This window comes from Myotis daubentonii, chromosome 16 (genome assembly GCF_963259705.1).
Source record: "Myotis daubentonii chromosome 16, mMyoDau2.1, whole genome shotgun sequence".
In the NCBI taxonomy this organism is placed as follows: domain Eukaryota; kingdom Metazoa; phylum Chordata; class Mammalia; order Chiroptera; family Vespertilionidae; genus Myotis; species Myotis daubentonii.
Window position 1 is genome coordinate 48130534 of NC_081855.1, and position 18760 is coordinate 48149293.

General features: G+C 56.4%; 1 protein-coding gene and 1 long non-coding RNA gene across 4 annotated transcripts in view; one reads left to right on the forward strand and one right to left on the reverse strand.

Moving 5' to 3' along the window:
- ARHGAP23 (Rho GTPase activating protein 23) overlaps positions 1–18760 on the forward strand; it is a 75271-nt gene that overhangs the window by 7381 nt on the left and 49130 nt on the right. For 2 of the 3 annotated variants that reach the window (XM_059670792.1, XM_059670796.1), the window contains exon 1: positions 1783–1920. The exons of the other annotated variant lie outside the window; for it this stretch is intronic. In XM_059670792.1, the coding sequence (XP_059526775.1) occupies positions 1858–1920 (63 nt within the window). In that variant the 5' untranslated portion in view covers positions 1783–1857. Of the gene's footprint in view, positions 1–1782; positions 1921–18760 lie in introns of those variants that run through there. 3 annotated transcript variants of the gene reach the window in all.
- Positions 3641–10892, reverse strand: LOC132218914 (uncharacterized). The gene is made up of 3 exons (XR_009449320.1): positions 10798–10892; positions 8602–8846; positions 3641–5785 (listed from the first exon to the last, which is right to left on the reverse strand). It is a non-coding gene; the product is annotated as an uncharacterized LOC132218914 (long non-coding RNA).

The following is an 18760-nucleotide window of genomic DNA, read 5'->3' on the forward strand; positions in this document are numbered from 1 at the left end:
GAACCCGGGTGAAGATGAAGCAAAAAAATACAGTGTGATGGGTTACAGTCCGATAGTAGGAAGGACTTCTCAGGAGGGGGGGTGTGGTGGATAATTCTGGCCGCACGTGACCTCGATGAAGAGCGGTGGGGAAGGAAGAGAAGTCATGACTGCCCCCAGTCATTAGAAGAGCAACGTTCCATTGACTTCTAAGGCAGCGGTTCTCAACCTTCCTAATGCCGCGACCCTTTAATACAGCTCCTCATGTTGTGGTGACCCCCAATTTCGTTGTTACAAATTGAACATAATGAAAGCATCGTGATTAATCACAAAAACAATATGTAATTATATGTGTGTTTTCCGATGGTCTTAGGCGACCCCTGTGAAAGGGTCGTTCGAGATCGATGTTTCTCTCTCATCGATGTTTCTAGCTCTCTCTATCTCTCTCCCTTCCTCTCTGTGAAAAATCAATAAAATATATTAAAAAAAAAAAAAAAGAAAAGAAAGGGTCGTTCGACCCCCAAAGGGGTCGCGACCCACAGGTTGAGAACCGCTGATCTAGGGGATTTAAAATAAATTAAATGAAATATAAGATTTAAAAGCAAGTCAGTGTCTCCTCCCTCAGGTTCACAGGAGCGAGGATGGCCTTGAGCCCCATCAGAGGTGAAGGGGTGGGGGGCTTGGGCTGATCCGCTCTCAGGAGTCAAGGTGGAGGCTGTATGAGTCTTGTCCCAGAAGGAGTGGGTGATTCCAAAGGACGCAGAGTTGGCCTTCCCACTCTCCCCGCCGGCCTCATCCAAGTCATATTCCTGTCTACCTGTGGGCTCTCCCTTTCTTCATAGTCTGTAAACTGCAAGAGGGCATGGGGAAGAGGTGAGCATGGGCTGGAGGAAGTGGGAGGTAGGAAGGATGCTCGACAGCAGAGAAAACAGCCCCTCAGAAATGAGGGACCGAGGGACTGAGCCCTCCTGGATGGGCTAGAGGGGTGCTGCTTGGGGGGCAGAAGCAGGAGGAACTGGCTCAGAACCCCAGTGGCTCTCCGGGCCCAACTCAGAGCGAAGCAGGGTCGCTTGTGCCTGGGAGGCCCGAGGGGTCTCTGCTCTCAGGCTGCCTGCTGTGGGGAAGGTCTCTGAGCTGCCAAGAGGCCTGAGCCGCAGGCTGGCTGCATGGGAGTCCGAGGGCTGGGGCGCCTGCCAGCCCCTCTCCTCCAGCCTCCGTTCCGGCCTCTGTAAGGTCCTGGGCGAGACTCTGACTTGGGAGGGGGTGTGAGACCGAGGGGAGCCCCTGCAGGTTCCCCTCCGGAACCCTCGGCCACGCGGGCATCGCCATCTCGGCCCTTGTCTCAGCCTCCTTGAGTCTCGGGATGGAAAGTTCCCTAAGCTTGTTTCTGTCTTTCCCTCCGGTCCACCCCAGGTCTTCCATCTCTGTCTCTGGCCTTCCGGCCTCTCTCAGGCTTTCCCTGTCTCTGTTCCTGACGTCTCTGTCTAGCTGCGTTTCTCTCCGCTTCCCTTTCCCTTCGTGCCTCGCTCACGCCCCCTCCATGTGCTAGTTCTGGGTTCTGTGCTCTCGTTCCCTTTCCCGGGGTCCCCATTCCCGGGCCGTCCCGGATCACCGTCTGTTGGGGCCGGTCCCCGGGAGGCTGGCCCGGACGGTCCCCCGGAGACCATCGCCCTGGCCCGGGCGGCGCTCTGCCCTCCAGCTCCGCGGCCAGAGCGGACCTGCCGGCGCCCCTCTCCCCGTGCAGCGCCCTGCGGGAGGCGGCGCGTGCGCCCCGTCGGGAGCTCAGGGGGCGGAGCTCAGGGGCGGCCCCGCCCCTCTCGGGTCCCAGCCCGCGCGCCCCCAACTGCGCCCCGGCCGCAGAGTCGCCGCTGCCGCCCGATGAATGGAGTCGCTTTCTGCCTGGTCGGGATCCCGCCCCGCTCGGAGCCCCGGCCCCCCCAGGTGAGGCGCTCGGCCAGGGGAGGGGTGGTCCCGGCACTGCCGGGCGCTGGCGGTGGGCCCGGGTCGCGGCGCCCCTGCTCGGCGGGCACAACGCAGGGCGCACGGCGCGGGCACGGCGGGCACGGCTGCGGGGGATGCCGGCCGGCGGGGGCCCGGGGGGCCGAGGGGGCGGGGGGCAGAGCGAGAGTTGCCCTGGGCAGGAGATGGGGCAGGAGGACGGTAGGCCGGGGGCCGGGACTCCCGGGGCGGCCAGGGCAGGGGGCACGGGCCGGGGCGGCCGTGCCCGGACCCCGGCGGCTGGCCAGCGGGGGCGGGAGGTCCGCGCCTTTTGTCCGGGTTTTTCAGGCGGGGCGCCCGCCGCTGCTTCCTCTGCCCGAGTTTTCGTTTTCCGTTGGCGAGGCCCCGGCACAGCTGGAGGGAGAGGGGGTGGGGGAGGGAGTTCCCGGAGCGGGACGTCCTTGACCGCGGCGGCCGGACACCCCCTCCCCGCGCCACACTCGCCCCCTGCCGGGCCGGACGGGCGCAGCGAACTGCCTGGCGCGAGTCCGCCGCGCCCCCCGCCCGAGGTCCCGAGGAAGAGAATGGGTTCAGGACCCCTGCTCCCCTCGGACTGGCCGTGGGTGGGTCTGGTCGCGGGGTGCCAGGGGATTACTCAGCGCTGGGTTGCTTTGCTTGGGTTCTTTCATCTGCCAGCTGCTGAGGGTGGGGAGGGGCCGGCAGGGGCCTCCGGGCCCCATCGGGTCAGCCCCCTCCTGCCGAGCCTGGCTGCCGGGTCCCGCCGGGGCACCCACACATGCACTGCCCCCTTCCCGAGTTGAAGGATCGAACACTGTCAGGCCCTTCTGTTCCCTGGGCTTGGAAAGGAAGTTCCCTGGGGGTCTATGTTGGGGTCAAGGTCTGGGCTGAGGCCTCTTCCTCCTCTGACAGGGCTGGGGGCCGCGGGGGTGCTCCTCCGGGCCCTCCCCCACCCCCAGAGGGAAGCTGGGGTCTAGCACTTTCCAAACTCGGAGACTGTGAGTGTCTCGGGAGCTGGAGGGATGAGTGCTCACTTCTCCCGGACTCCCCCTCCACTGCTCAGCCAAAGTGCTCCTAATTACAAACTTGAAATTCAGGATGGACAGGGGGTGGGGGTGGAGGTCATTAAGCCCGAGTCCCTTGGATTACACTCCACCACCACCACCACCACCACCACCACCAACACATAGTTCATCTCTCTCCTCTACCATCTCACCCCCACCCTTCCCCTGTGGCCTAGCTTGGGGCGGATGGCTTTGATCCCATGTGGTTCTCCCTCTCTGCCAGGGCAACAGTCCCATTCCCAAAAGTGGCCGCTCTCTCGCTGAGATGCTGTGCTCACTGGCATTCGATGTGAATCTCGACTCCATAACCTCATTTCACCTCCAAACATAACTCAAAGGTTCCCAACCTCAGCCTCTTCCACTTGCTCACATGGTGGTTGAGTCTACCCCCAAGGGGCTAGGAGTTCCCAGTTTCTGCATCCCAGCCCCCCCCCCCCCCCCCCCAGTCTCTTGATGGGAGTCACAAGATGAAAACTTTTCGGAGAAGAGCGTTATGAGGAAGGTGGCTTTCCGGACACCATGGGGAATGGGGCAGGCTTTTGAGGATCCCAGTCCAAGCAGAGAGGGTCTGGGCCTGGGGAATTGGCCCTGTGTCTGGGCAGCCTGGATGGAGTCTGTGCTCCCTCCTCAGGCTGACCCTGAGCTCATGGGAAAGGGGAGCAGGAGGCCAGCATTTTTGGCATGAATGGGAGTGGGGGTGAGGGCAGGTGTCGGTACAGAACAGGGCAGTGCAGGAGTGGGCAGAGGCATGTATTGCTTCACCCTTCATTGCAGGGATTCTTAGAAGGATTTCATGATGTGCATGGTTAAGAGAGTACAAAGGAGGAGAATGGAATCAGTTACAATAGGAGGGATTGCAGTTAGCTCTTGGGGAGAACTTCCAGGGCGAGGCTTAAGAGCTGCAGCATCCCAGGCTAGCCTGGAGCATCATGCCGGGAACTTTCCTCCACTATAGCGGGTCTGGTAGATGCCGGTGGAGGTGGATTCCAGTGCAGAAATACAGAGGGATTCATAGGGGATCAAATATAGTCAAACGAGCATATACATTAGTGCCCCCAAACACGTGTTTTTAAGGAGGGGGAGTTTCATAGTACAGCTGACAGCTAAGACATGGGCCAGGATTTATATAAACGACCTCATTTAATTTTCACAACACAACTATGAGGTGTGGGTACCATCATTCCCATTTTACAGTTGAGGGCACTGAGGCACACAGAGCTAATAGCTTGAATAAAATCACATCACTAATGGGTGGCAGAGCCGCGGTAGGGTCCCGGCAATCCGGCTGGAGTCCATCCTCTCACTCTGCTATCCCTCGTCTCAGGACCTGCCTTGTCCTGCTGTCATTCGCACCCCAAAGCTGGGTCCATCTTGGACACAGTCCAAGATCAAGGTCAACCTCTTGCTAGATTGGAGCTTGGTGGTTTTTCTTTCAGTTGGGACAGGGATGGGCACAAGAGGCCTCAGGGTGGCGAGGCCTCAGGTGTCCATGGGTGGTGGGTGGGGAATCAGCTCATTTACCCTCCAACCCCCAGGCCCCATGCCAGCCCATAGACTTGGTCATGGTTCGGTTCATTGGTGTTTTCCTTCCAAAGGGACATCAGCCCTGGTCTGCTGGTTCAAAGGTGAGATATTGGCTTGGTCAGGGATTTGGATAAAGCCTGTGCTTAATTATCCTGCTCTCTCTCCCTCCCCAGAGAGAGCCATGAATAGGGCCTGTGGGAGCTGGCTCTGCCTTGCCCCTAGCACCCCCACCCCTTCCAACAACCCGCCTTCAGATCCAGGCCCCCTGTTCCACATGAAATGGTGCCAGCTCATCAGCAGGGCAGTGCCAGTTAGTGCCAGGCAGGCATCTTCTCCCCACTGCCTCGGTGGGACAGCAGGCTGGGGCGGCCTTGGGACTGGACTTTGGGGCCCTATGGGGGTGGAGCATATTCATCCGCTGTCAGTGTGGGTCAGGACCAGAGGGGTCTTCTTGTCCAACTCCCTCCTGCTCCAGTGGGGAAACTGAGGTCAGAGAGTGCCCGACGTCAGGTGGCCTGTGAGTGGTGGACATGAACCCAGGTGTTCTGATTGCTGGCCCCCAGGCCATGCCTTTCCATGCACAGTTGGTTCTGTCCTTAGTGTCCCCCTCGGTGCCGGGTTCTGGGACCAGGCCCAGGAGGGAGAAGGGAGGGCGGAGGGGAGCAAGGATGAGCGGACAATGTGTCCCGTTCATCTCTGTGTCCCCAGTGGCCAGCACAGTGCCTGGCACAGAGTGATTCTCCATAAATGTTTGTGAAGTGCAGGCCAGGGAGCAGCCCCTCCCCTGGCCTCCCAGGGTTCACCGTGCCTAGCTCTGCCCCTGGCATTGTGACCGTCAGTCTGTCTACAAGTCAGTCTCCCCCACCAGACTGGCATTATTTGAGGGCAAGAAAAATAGTAATAACAACTACTTCCGAAGTGCTTACCACTCTAGGTAGGTACATTATCGTCATCCAGACAAAGAAATTGGCACAAAAAGATGACATGGCTTCCCCATGGCACACAGCTGGTGGCAGAGCTAAGGAGTTGACCTTGCTCTTGACCTCATTCCAGGCAGGCCCAGAGGTGTCCTGTTTATCTCGGTATCCACAGAGCCTGGCCAGAGCAGTGCTGTTTGTTGACTGACTGAATGACTGACAGTGTATGGAAAACCACAGAATTCGATCATCTAACCCTGTGGAAGCAGCCGGGACTGGAGTCTTGGGAAGGCAGCCGAGAAGTGCATTACTGTGTTATCTGCGCCAGGAGTGCCTGAGCCAAACCTAGAAAGAAAAGGAAAGCTCACCCACACCCTGTCACCAATGCCTTCCACCGCTTAACGGGGGCCACTGGGGGCCCCCAGTCCTCCGGCTTCTCTCTTGCCCTCTCTCCCTCCCTTCTTCTCCCAGAGTTCCAAGGGGACAGTGCTGGGCAGTGGGCACATGGGAAAAGACTACAGATTGGATTAAAGAGGCCTGTTCCTTTTTTCATCTCTCTGGCCCTGAGATGTTCAGCTTAATAGTTGGAGGGCGCACGGAGTGTTTGGTTTGGGGCAGGGCCTGTCATAGCCGTCAGTTCTCTATGTCTGACAGGAAGGGGTATTGGACTCCCGGTCCTAAACCCTACGATGGCCAGGGTCATTCCTCCAACCTGCTCAAACCTGTGTGCTCCGGGGCAGGTGACTGCTTCTCCTCTGACTCCCCCTGCTCCCCATTTGCTGGTCTGAATGAACATCAGACTCCATCACCAGGTCACACTGGATGTACTGACAAAGGCTGGTGGGGAGCTGGACCGGAAAAGAGAAGACTCAGTGTGGGGAGGTGCCTGGGCACAGGGGGAGGTAGGCTGCATGCCTGGGCCCTGACCAGCTTTGCTGAAGCGCAGATTTCAGCCCTACCCCTTGTTCACTATGTGACCTGGCCAAGTTCATTGTTTTTTGGCCTCCGTTTTCTTGTCCCTGAAAGAAACCCTCAAAATGGTTTTGGATTGAATGAGGTAATATAGGTAAAGTGGCTGACATCTGGTAATCTGAACTCTTAGTAGCAACTGGGATTAAACAAACAATAATCAATGGATGGAAATGAGAACAACATACTTTGGGCTCAATAGGGGGAACCCTTTATGGCCTGAGTAATCTGAAGAGGAAATGAGCTGCCCCTGGAGGTGATGAGGGCCCCAATCAGAGGAGGTGAGCAAGCTCCGGCTGCAGTGGAGAGAATTCAGGCACTGGGTGAGAGGTTAACACAGAAAACCTGAAGGGCTCGGCGCCGGGTGGTAGGGACTCAGAGGAGCAGGTGGGACCTGTTTCCTGCTATCAGGGACTGGAGAGAGGAATGAGAGGCTCGCGGCTGTGCCGTGCGGTCCCTCCGAGCACAGGGGGTCCTGGAAGACTTCCCGGAGAAGGTCTGTAAGCATGGGCTTGGCTCGGATGGGTGGGAGGCCCTTCCCGGCCTGCAAAGGGCTTGGTGGTGGAGGGGCGGCGAGGCCCCAAGGCTGCCTCCACATTCTGGCTGCCCGAGGGGGTGGTGGTGGTGGTGGTGGTGGTCACGGGGGAGCTGGTAGCTCCCTGTCTCCCCCCACACCCCAACTCCCAGTCTCTCTTGGAGGAGGGACCAGGGCTACTCCCAGTGGCAAAGAGCAGGGGCCTGTAAGGAGCGGAACTGGGGAAAGAAAGACTTCTTATGCCCGGTGCATTTGGGGGCGTCTGGGGGTCGGAGGAACAGTGGAGCCTTTGTCCCCAGCCGCCGGGAATCTGGCCGAGGAGCCAGGCCTGGGTCTGGCTGGGCTCTCACAGGCAGGTCCTCTTTGAAGTGACCCTTTCAAAGCTCAGCCTGAACCCCTGGGTGGAGAGACAGCTTGGGGCGGGGTGCAAGGACGAGGGATCTGCAAGCCAACAGATGCAGTGCCTTTGGGCAGCAGGCTGGCGGGAGGTGTGTGGGCTGGAGGAATGTGGCCAGGCTGGGGGCACTTGTGGGAGGACAACCGACCCGGGGTCTTGGCCTCCAAGTGGGGGGTCAATAAAGGGAAGGGCAGAGTTCATTTTGGCCCCGCTAAAGGTTCATTTGGCTCCTATCATGATTTCTGTCTGATTCTGGGCTCCTAAATTCATAGCTTCTTTCTTTTTTAATTTCCTCAAAGAGTGTGAGAGTTCCTTGGAGAGATTGGGGGGTGGGGTAGGGGAGATGTGGGACTTAGAGCCCTAGGTAAGAGAGAGGGGTAGAGATCTGGGTCATCAGAGCTTTTCCTGCTCCTGAGAGCCCCCAAAAGGCTGAAAGGGGGGGCTGAAGTGAAGACTCCCACCCTCCACCACAGAGATTCCCCCATTCTCCGTGGGGAGGAACATCTAGATTGTTCTCCAAAAGAGAGAGGGGGACGAGAGGTGGGGGGGGGGGGGCGGGGAGAGAAATTCTCTGAGAGGGAAGGAACATCTTCAAAAGTTTCAGCTGGTGCCCTGGCTGGTTAGCCTCAGTGGATAGAGCGTCAGCCTGTGGACAGAAGGGTCCCGGGTTCGATTCCATCAAGGGCACATGCTCAGGTTGCAGGCTCCATCCCCAGTGTGGGGCGTGCAGGAGGCAGCCGATCTATGATTCTCTCTCATCATTGATGTTTCTATCGCTCTCTCCCTCTCCCTTCCTCTCTGAAACCAATAAAAATATGTTTTAAAAAGAAGTGTCAACGGGAGATAGGCCACCCCTACTTCCCTTCCTCTCCATTTGACTCTTGGGGAAACTGAGGCCCGGAGACAGGACAAGGAGGCAGAGGCAGAGGGCAAGGGAGCGGCAAAAGTGGGAGGAAGAGGGAGGATGGGAGCCAGCTGAGAAGGGAGCTCGCGCGCTGAGTCACAGTCCAAGGGTAGTGAAGAGTCCCTCTTCTGACCCGCTGTGATTCCATGAGAGGAGGGAGGGGGGGAGTGGGTTTCTGTTAGTTTTGTTTGTTTGTTTGTCTGTTTTTTATTGAGTAGTGGACAGTGGAGCCTCTGGCCGCCCAGGGGAGAACCCTATCCTGATGCTGTTTTCTAGTTCATGCCCCCACACCCCAGTCTCTCGGTGGCATCATGGCACTCTCTGTACTTGGGAAGATTCTTCTAAATCTCCCTTACCTCTTCCCAGGATGTGGCCCTGGTTCCCCCTCCAGAGACGGGGAGGAGGGAGCTGAGGGCCCGAGGTCCTGATAGGGCTGCAGGCGGTCGGGTCCTCTTCCGTATCTTGCACTGGCATCTGCAGAGCTGAGCCCTCATTAGCTGTCATGAAGCCTTGGCACTGTGCCCCCTCTGCCCTGCAGCACCTGGCGGGAATGATGGGGCAGCTGAGGTTGGGCCTAGAGACCAGGAGGAGGATGGGATGTCTGTAAGAGGAAAGAGAGGGAGTCAGGAAAGGGGGGCCATGCAATAGGCTACGGCTGCTGACAGACAGAGGAAGAGGCACATGTATCACCTGACCTATGAACCAGGAGGTCATATACCTGGGCACATGCCCAGGGTTACAGGCTTGATCCCCAGTGATTTTCTTTCATCATTAATGCTTCAATCTTTCACTCCCCCTCCCCTCCTCTCTGAAATCAATAAAAAATATATATATATATATATATAAATATATTTATTGATTTCAGAGAGGAAGGGAGAGGAAGAGAGAGATAGAAACATCAATGATAAGAGAATCATTGATTGGCTGCCTCCTGCACACCCCACTGGGGATCGAGCCTGCAACCTAGGCATGTGCCTTTGGCCGGAATCAAACCTGGGACCCTTCAGTCCACAGGCCGACACTCTATCCACTGAGCCAAACCAGCTAGGGCCAATATATATATTTTTAATGTAAAAAAAAAAAAAAAAAAAGAGGCACACATCCCCCCTTCCTTCCCCACTGGGACCTTGGCCTGGCCAGTGGCTCCCGGATGCTTGGGTCCCACAGTGCTAGGGAGAGCGTTATCTGGGAGACGGGTGTGGCCCAGGAGCATTAAGGACATTCCCAGGCCTGGCTTCAGCCTGGGGCAGGAGAAGGGCCTGACTCCAGAGATTGGAGGTTCTGTGTCTGGGAAAACTAGGCAGCAGCCAGATCTCCATGCCAACCGGCCTTGGTTCCTTTGGTGATTACCCCTGTGTGTCCTCTCATTTCTTGTGTTTCAGGTTCTCTGTGGGTCTTGGGATCTGGATGAAAAAAACACAACCCTGCTCTCAGGGGGGTTCTTGTCTGTTTTTCCTACCACCCACAGCTCCACTAAGATTTTATAACCACAGGTGCTGAGATTTGCATCTACACTGTCTGCCAGTCCAGAACACTCCTTGACACCCTCTCTCAAAAATATTACAGCACGGCCAGCATGGCTCAGTGGTTGAGCATCGACCTATGAACCAAGAGGTCAAGGTTCAATTCCAGTCAGGGCACATGCCTGGGTTTTGGGCTCAATCCTAGTGAGCAGGAGGCAGCCAATCAATGAATCCCTCCCATCATTGATGTTTCTATCTCTCTCTCTCCCTCTCCCTTCCTCTCTGAAATCAATAAAAAAATATATATAAATTTTTTAAATTACATAAAAATGATCTGGCATAACTGGGGGGACAGAACCAAAGCAGACACTAGTGAGTATCTGCACTGTGACGTCATTTGAGTGTGAATGTGGCCACAAACGCGAACAGCTGTTTAAAGATGGAAACGGTACGGCTGGGTAGAATCGCTGTAGGAATTGGTTAAAAACCAATTGGCCATGTGTTTAATCTCCTTTCTCTCATTTCCTGTTTCCAAGCCTATCGTTGAGGATTCTTTAGTGAAACTTTTTTTCTATGAATTTTCAAGGGTCATTGTGAAGTGGTTATCTATTTACTGATACAAGAGCTGAGACCCTGAGAGGGTAAATAAGGTCACCCAGCATCTGAATTTAAGTCTGTTCTTTCTGAATCCTAAGCCTGTCCTGTGTCACGGCTACCTTCCCTGACCAGGAAGAGCCTGCGAGAGGTGGACACTCCCACCTTCCCCCACCGAGCCCTGAAATCCAAGTAGGGGTCTGGGTGATGATGGAGGAGGGGTGGAGGGTGCAGATGCGTGATTATATTCTGCTTCTCCATGCCTCCGCAGTGCCTGCTTCTCGTGCCTGCCTAGAGTCTGGGTTTGCCCTTGAGTGGTATGGAGCACCCCAGGGCTCCATCAACATGGGTTGAGCCCCTGGTTCTTCTGAAGATGCTGGAGCTCTGAGGGAAAGAAAGCTTCATTGAGGAAGCAAGGCTGGCCCGGGTCTAAAGATGTCCGCTGGGGCAATAGAGGGGTGGTAGGCATAGAAGGGAGAGATGGGCATTCCAGACCCAGCATGACTTGTTTTCATAGAGACTGTGGAGCCATGGAAGGGTGGCAGGCAGCAGAGACAGCAGACCAGATGATGAGGGCCGAAATCGGAGCTGGGGATGGAGAGGACAGAATAGGAGCAGATACATCACCCTCTTCCCTTTCCAGAAACTTGCCACACCATCTCTTCACCTTCTCTGAATAGCCTTTCCTGTCTTCTCTATTTCTCAAACTCCTATTCATCCTTCAATGCCCAGTTCAAATATCCTTCTCTGTAAAGCACCCCCCCGCCCCCCGCCCAAGTCCTCAGATATATGGGGACTTCCTCCTCTGGGCAGTAGGCTGTAAGCCCCGTGAGGGCAGACTTGGCCTTGTTCACCGAACTATCTCCAACTTCTAGCCCAGGTCCTGATGACTGAACATTGTTGACTCATGAACTGTATGTTCCCATAGCACCTGGCACTGCCTTGTGAGACCCACATAATAACAACCGGAGTACTGGGTGTCCTAACATTGAGCCTTTCAGTGCCAGACATTGCTGTGCTGAGCACTTCACACAAACTCTCTCTTTAATCTTCACAACAGCCCCATGAAGAACAGATCATCCCTGTTTATAAATGCAGAAAAATAAGCCCAGAGAGGTTAGTAACTAGTCCAGCGACACACAGTTAGGAAGTGGGACCAAGTTGGGATTCAAACCCCCAAATCCTCTGAGTCCTGTTTTGGAACTTTTTAAACACTACGGTCTGCATCCTCTTTATTTGTTGCATGTCTATCTCTTTATAAAGTCAGAGACTTTTATTAATTTAAAAAATCCCTTGTGGACTACCAAACTAAGATTTGTTAAGCATCTTGTAGGTGCCAGGCCCTCAGTGACACCCAGCCCATGGTGCTGGAATGAAAGAAAAAAGGAGTGGGGCTGAGGTTGACTGACCTGTTGGGGGTACACAGGGGCAGGGCTGGGCTGGGGACTGCTCCCCACCGCGGTCACTGATGGGGAAAGGGGGTCCCCAGGCAGGGCAGGTGCAGTTCCCAAGGGCCCAACTGTCTAAGTCCGCGGAGGCGGAGGCGAGGCTGGCCTGGCCCGGGGTGGGCAGGGCGGTGTCTGGAGGCAGCAGGCCCTGGCCGAGGGGGTGCGAGGCCTGCAGGGCACAGTGTCAGTGGAGTCTGAGCCGCGGTGACTCCGGGCTTGGGAACCGCAGCCGCCAGGGAAGCGGAAGAGGGCGGAGGCCCTGCGCGGTGCTGAAGGACGGGCGGGCGGGCGCTCGCTGAGCCTGGTTGAGTGCCCATTGGGCACACGTTCCCAGGCCGGCAAAGACCCGCCAATCAGATACGCCCGCTGCTCCTTATTTGCATGGACACACCCCTCCACTCCGGCCACTCAGGCTTCGCCCCCAAGCGTGCCTCCTCCGACCCCGCCCCTTTTCTGGCCCCTGTGGGCTACCGGGGCTGGGGCGGGGGTTTGGGGGGGTTGCGGGGGAGGGCTGGGGCGGGGAGGGGGGTACTGGGGCGGGGGGAGAGCTGGGGCGGGGAGGGGGGTACTGGGGCAACGGGCGGGGGGGGGGTTGGGGGAGGGCTGGGGCGGGGGGGTTGAGGGGAGGGCTGGGGCGGGGAGGGGGGTACTGGGGCGGGGGGAGAGCTGGGGCGGGGAGGGGGGTACTGGGGCAGCGGGCGGGGGGGGTTGGGGGGAGGGCTGGGGCGGGGGGGGGTTGAGGGGAGAGCTGGGGCGGGGAGGGGGGTACTGGGGCAGCGGGCGGGGGGGGTTGGGGGGAGGGCTGGGGCGGGGGGGTTGAGGGGAGGGCTGGGGCGGGGAGGGGGGTACTGGGGCGGGGGGAGAGCTGGGGCGGGGAGGGGGGTACTGGGGCAGCGGGCGGGGGGGGTTGCGGGGGAGGGCTGGGGCGGGGAGGGGGGTACTGGGGCGGGGGGAGAGCTGGGGCGGGGAGGGGGGTACTGGGGCAGCGGGCGGGGGGGGTTGGGGGGAGGGCTGGGGCGGGGGGGGGTTGAGGGGAGGGCTGGGGCGGGGAGGGGGGGTACTGGGGCGGCGGGCGGGGGCTGTTGGGGGAGGTGGGAAGGGCAGACCTAGGCTGCCAGCCTGGCCGGCCGCACTATTCATAGCTCTGGGGCTGGCGTGGTTCGCATACTTGGCGTTTCTCGAGTCTGGCTGGCCCGAAGCTGTCGCCCCTTCGCCCCTTCACGCTCCTCCCTACCTCCTCTCGCCTCCCCTTTCCTCCTCCCCTCCCCCTCCCTGTGCCTCCCCCCCCCCCCCCCCTTTCATCCTCTCTGCCCATCTCTTGAAATCTAGAGTCCGCGGGAGGAAACTGAGGCCGTGAGAAGGGGCGTGCCTTTGGGCCGGGCCTGCAGGGAGAAGCTGGTAGTAAGGAGGCTGCAATGCGGCGGCCCGGAGCCTGGCCTGTGTCCGCAGACCGGCCGACCGGGTGCCTGGCCTTGAGTCGGAGCTGCCACTGGTGTGGGACCCTGGCGAGCTCCGAAGCTCGCAGTCCGGGAAGCTTCTCAGAAGCAGTCAAGCTGAGACCTGGAGGACAGGGATCCGTTAAGGGAAGACGAGGGAGGGGGAGAGACAAGGGTTATATTCCCGAGAGGAGGGCTGGGGATGTGGCGGGCCAGCCCTGAGTGGACCAGGACTTGGCCAGCTGGGGTGAGGGGACCCAGGACACTGCAAAGGCGATTGAAGCAGCTTCTCCCCTCCTCCCCATCCTTGTTCCAGCACCCCCACTTTCCGGATCTGGATCCCACTGAGGAAGGGGTAGGATGCAAAAAAAAAAAAAAAAAATAGACAAAGATCTGAAGCAGCCCCAGCACCAGGCAGACACCTCCCAAAGACTCTGTGAGGAGGTCATTCATCCCTTCACATCCAGAAATGGTTTGCCCAGCGCTCACCTTGTGCCAGGAGCTGGGGATCTGACAGCCAGCAAAGCAGCCGGTCCCTGCCTTCCAGAACTCACAGTCCCGGGGTGGGATAGGAAGATGGTCAAAATGACCTCATAATGATATGGACACCAGCTCAAGGTGCTGTGAGGGGTGCAGAGGGACCAGCCCTGGTTAGGGGCCCAGAGGAGGTGTCTCTGGGGCAGTGACATTTTTTTTTCCTCCTGAGAAATACAGGGTGGGTAGTAGTTAGTTAGGGTGTGTGTTGGCGAGGCAGGGAGGGAACTGGGGAAGAGAAAACAGCATTCCAGAAACAGCATGTGCAAAGGGCCTGAGGCTGGAAAGGTGCCGGGTCCTCAAAGGAACTGGCAGGAGGCCAGGGGAGCTGGAACACAGAGGGAAGGGGTGCGGTGGGCGTGTGGGAGCCGGGAGGCATGTCCCACAGAGTCTGGTGGCCATAGCATTAAAGCAGCCAGTCTGGACTGTCAGGGGAGTGGTGGCCGCGAGGAGCAGAGCGGCGGACGTGGTGAAGCGATGGACCTGGGACGGTTGGAAAGCAGAGCTCACTGACGGGTGGAATGCAGGGCTGGGGCCATAACACCTCCCCTTTATCAGCTCCCCAAATGCCTCCCCAGCAGCTTGTCAGGCCGCTATCCCCAGCTTCGTTTTGTAGCTGAAGAAATAAGAAAACCTGAGGGACCTTGAGGTCACATAGCCGGAAAGGGCCAGAGCCCGTACCGAGGGCAAGTGTGACCCTTTCTCTGTGTCAGCCTTCTCCATCCTGGGACAGTGAGTGAGCTCTCTCACCAGCCTCCCAGCTCCAGCCCCTCGGTGCTCCTGTGGGTTAGCCCAGCATTTCCTACCTGGCACCAGACTGGGGGTGGGGGCAAGGGGCCAAGATGGTGTGTGTGTGTGTGTGTGTGTGTGTGTGTGTGTGTGTGTGAGAGAGAGAGAGAGAGAGAGAGAGAGAGAGAGAGAGAGAGAGAGATCCCAAGGGGCTGTTCTGCTCTTAAATGAGGTCATGCATGTGCAGCCTGCCTGGCATATAGTAAGGACTCAACAACTATTAACATGGGGCCAGGCAAACTGGTGAGGGGTAGGATATAGGGCTGAAGGCAATGCCATCTGTCCTCTTCTGACCACAGAGCCCAGCCCAGAAACCACCGCAGCTCCCCTATGGGCAAGAGCCAGGGGAGGCTGTCCCTACAGAGCCACCGTCCCCTCCACCCTTCCAGCTGCCTCTGGGGCATCATGGACTGGGTGAGGGAGAGGTTCAGCTCCTAGGTGGGGTGAAGGGATGACCTGGGCAGGTTAGGCAGGGCCTGGGTGAGGGGGTGGGTGGTTTCAGGGGTGAGGCTGAGAGCCTCTCTTCACAGGCAGCCCCAGGTGCCCTGAGGGAGACTTTCGGAATCTGCCGGGGCCTGCCCTGGGAGGAGATGTGGTCTCAGCTTGACTAGGACTGAGCTCTCCCCTGAAGAACAAAACAAAACAACAGTGGGTGCACCTGTTGTCTGTGCCCAGGTGGTCAGACAACAGGCAGATATTCATAGAGAGCCACTCCCCGAGTTCGCCCCTCCCTCCCCCCATCTCCACTGAAATGGGCTTCCAGTGTGGAGCCTCCGAATGGATATGACGATTTTGGAGAAGAGTCATTGTACGCATTCTCCTGCCTCCAGGAACGACTGCCCTTAACTCGATCTAAGAGGCTCTAGCCCAGCGGTTCTCAACCTGTGGGCCCCGACCCCTTTGGGGATGAAAGGCCCTTTCACAGGGGTCGCCTAAGACTATCGGAAAACACATATATAATTACATATTGTTTTGTGATTCATCACTGTGCTTTAATTATGTTCAATTTGTAACAATGAAATTGGGGGTCACCACAACATGAGGAGCTGTATTAAAGGGTCGCGGCATTAGGAAGGTTGAGAACCACTGCCCTAGCCTCTCTCCAGTGCTCCTTGACCAGAGGGAGAGCCTTCCCAAGGTTCCATAGACCCTGGTCCCGGGAGGAGGTGGAGAGGGGTGGTCCTGGGGTGTGGTGGGGGCAGAGGGGACTGGAGGATGAGCGGTGAGAGGCAGGGTGGAGGGAATGAGGGCGGTAAGTGTGCTAGTGCTGGGCCAGCAGGGGGCTCTGCTGCACATGGGACCTGCCTGCATGTTTGTCTTGAGTGTGTGCCTAAGAGAGCATGTGGGAACGGGAACTTCCTGTGTGTGCGCCCTCGTGTGCGTATGTTATGGGTGCGCTGTGCGGGGTCGGCCCGCAGGAGGCAGGAACCTCACACTTAGCCCCGCTTTCGATAGGAAAATTCTTCCAAGGTCGTGACACCATGGGATATGGCATCCCCAGAGACTGTGCCTCCATCCGGTCAGCCCCTGATAGATGGCAGGTCCTCATCAATGCCAAGGGCGGGCTGTATCAAAGTTCAGACTCCCTGGCCGCCCCAGAGCGCCCCCTGTGCAGGGGGTACTAGGGCCCCCAAAGATGACAACCAGGGGTCTGAGAAGGCACGACGGGGAGGAGAGGGGTGAGAAGGAAAGGCCCTCAGGCAGGCGGCTCCCAGCTGTCCCGGACAGTCTCTGGGTCCGGCTTGCTTCTGGGCCCAATGGGAGATTGCTCACTTGTTCCTCTCCTTTCAACAGGAGGTTTTTTCCCATTTGAATTCTGATCTTTGTCATTTTTTTATTGTGGTAAAATATACATAACATAAAATATACCTTTTTATTGTTGTTGTTAATCCTTACCCGAGGAGATATATACATATATAACATATATATATATTCCCCCCCCATTGATTTTTAGAGAGAATGGAAGGGAGAGAGGGGAGAGGAGAGAGGGAGAGACAGAGGGGAAGAAATATCACTGTGTGAGAGAGAGACACATCGATGGTTGCCTCCCACAAGCACCCCTGGCCAGGGACTGGGAATTTAATCTTGACCAGGTATGTGCTCTTGACCAGGAATTGAACCTGAGACCCTTTGATGTGCCGGCAGATGCTCTAACCATTTAGCAACACTGGCCAGGGCTAAAATGTACCACTTTTAAGTGGTATTAAGTACATTCACATTGTAGTGCAGCCATCATCACCACCATCCATCTCTAGACATTTTCCATCTCCCCAAACGGAAACTCTATACTCGTTAAACAGTAACTTATATTTCCTGTTCCCCCAGCCCTTGGCAGCCGCCATTCTATTTTCTGTCTCTATGAATCTAGGTATTTCATGTAAGTAGGATTATACAATATTTGTCCTTTTGTGTCTGGTGCATTTCACTTAGCATAATGTCCTCAAGGTTCATCCATGTTGTCACATATGTCAGAATTTCCTGCCTTTTTAAGACTGAATAAAATTCCATTGTATGTATATACCACATTTTTTAAATTTTAATTTAAGTTTCTCCCATCACCATTTATTCCTCATGCCCTCTTCCACCTCCACTCACCCCCCTCCCCGCGCAATCACTGCACAGTTGTTCGTGCCAATGAATTCTTTCTCTTTTTTTCTTTTTTGCTCAATCCCTCCACCCACCCCCAGCCCACCCCCCACTGCCTGACAGCTGTCAGCCTGCACTCTGTCTACGAGTCTGTATTTTACATGTTAGCTCACTTTGTTCATTAGATTCCACATATGAGTGAAATCATTTGGTGCTTGTCTTTCTCTGACTGGCTCATTTCACTTAGCATAATGTTCTCCAGGTCCATCCTTGCTGTTGCAAAGGGCAAAATTTCCCTCTTTTTTTTTTTACAGCTGATTAGTATTCCGTTGTGTAAATGTACCATCGCTGTTTTAGCCACTCATCGACTGATGGATGCTGGGGCAGACCACATTTTGTTTATCCATTCATCTATTGATTGACATTTGGGTTGTTTCCACCGTTTGGCTTCTGAGTAATGCTGCCTTGAACATGAGTGTGCACATATCGGTTTGAGTCCCAGCTTTCTTATCTTTCGGGTACAGAGGCAAAAGTGGAATTGCTATGTTTAATTTTTTGAGGAACCACCGTACTGTTTTCCATAGCAACAGCAACCATTTGGCACTCCCACCAGTAATGCATAAGGGTTCCAATTTCTCCACATTCTCACCATGAACAAATAACTATTGAGAGCCTAGTATGTACAAAGCACTCTAGTAATACAAATCTATATCTGGAAGTTCAGTAGCTCCTGTCCTTAGGAAGCTCTCCGTCTGATGGGGAGACTCAGGTCATGCCCTTGAGCATTCTCCAATCTGAGGAGAAAGACACAGGTGGTGACCTCTGGGAGACCCTAGATCAGTGGTTCTCTCCCTTCCTAATGCCGCGACCCTTTAATACAGTTCCTCATGTTGTGGTGACCCCCAACCATAACATTATTTTCGTTGCTACTTCATCACTGTAATTTTGCTACTGTTACGAATCGTCATGTAAATATCTGATATGCAGGATGTATTTCCATTGTTACAAATTGAACATAATTAAAGCATAGCGGTTAATCACAAAAACAATATGTAATTATAGATGTGTTTTCCGATGGTCTTAGGCGACCCCTGTGAAAGGGTCGTTCGACCCCCAAAGGGGTCGCAACCCACAGGTTGAGAACCGCTGCCCTAGATGGATATGGGGCAAAACAAACAAACAAACAAAAACCCCAATGCTGCTGTAGGGAGCTCCCAATCTGAGGGAGGATGCAGAGGCCCTTCTTTCGGGGGGAGTCCCAGACAGACCCAGAGACCAGAATGGACACATGGAGGGCATGCATCGAGACAGCCAGGGGCTGCTGAGTGGAGAAAATCAGGGGGTTGGACAGGGCTTGTGGTGGGCCCTGGCCCACACTGGCCTGCAGTTGCCTCGGCAATGGCCCTGCTGTTTACTTTGTGGCTGGCTCCAGACTCACCCTTTTCCGCAAGTGCTCATTTCCCACCATGAGGAAAGATGCTCCTCTGTAGTCCTCCCTCCCGGAGGGGGAAGTTGGCTCTCTTGCTGGGAAAGGCCCTGCCAGCCTGGCACTTCTGCCAGGTTCCTTGCCTGCTAAGAGCAGGTCCCGTCCTGGGGTCTCACGTCGCCCACCTCTTCCCCACTCCCAAAGGACCTACAAGACCAGGCTCTGGGCCTGCCCAAGTT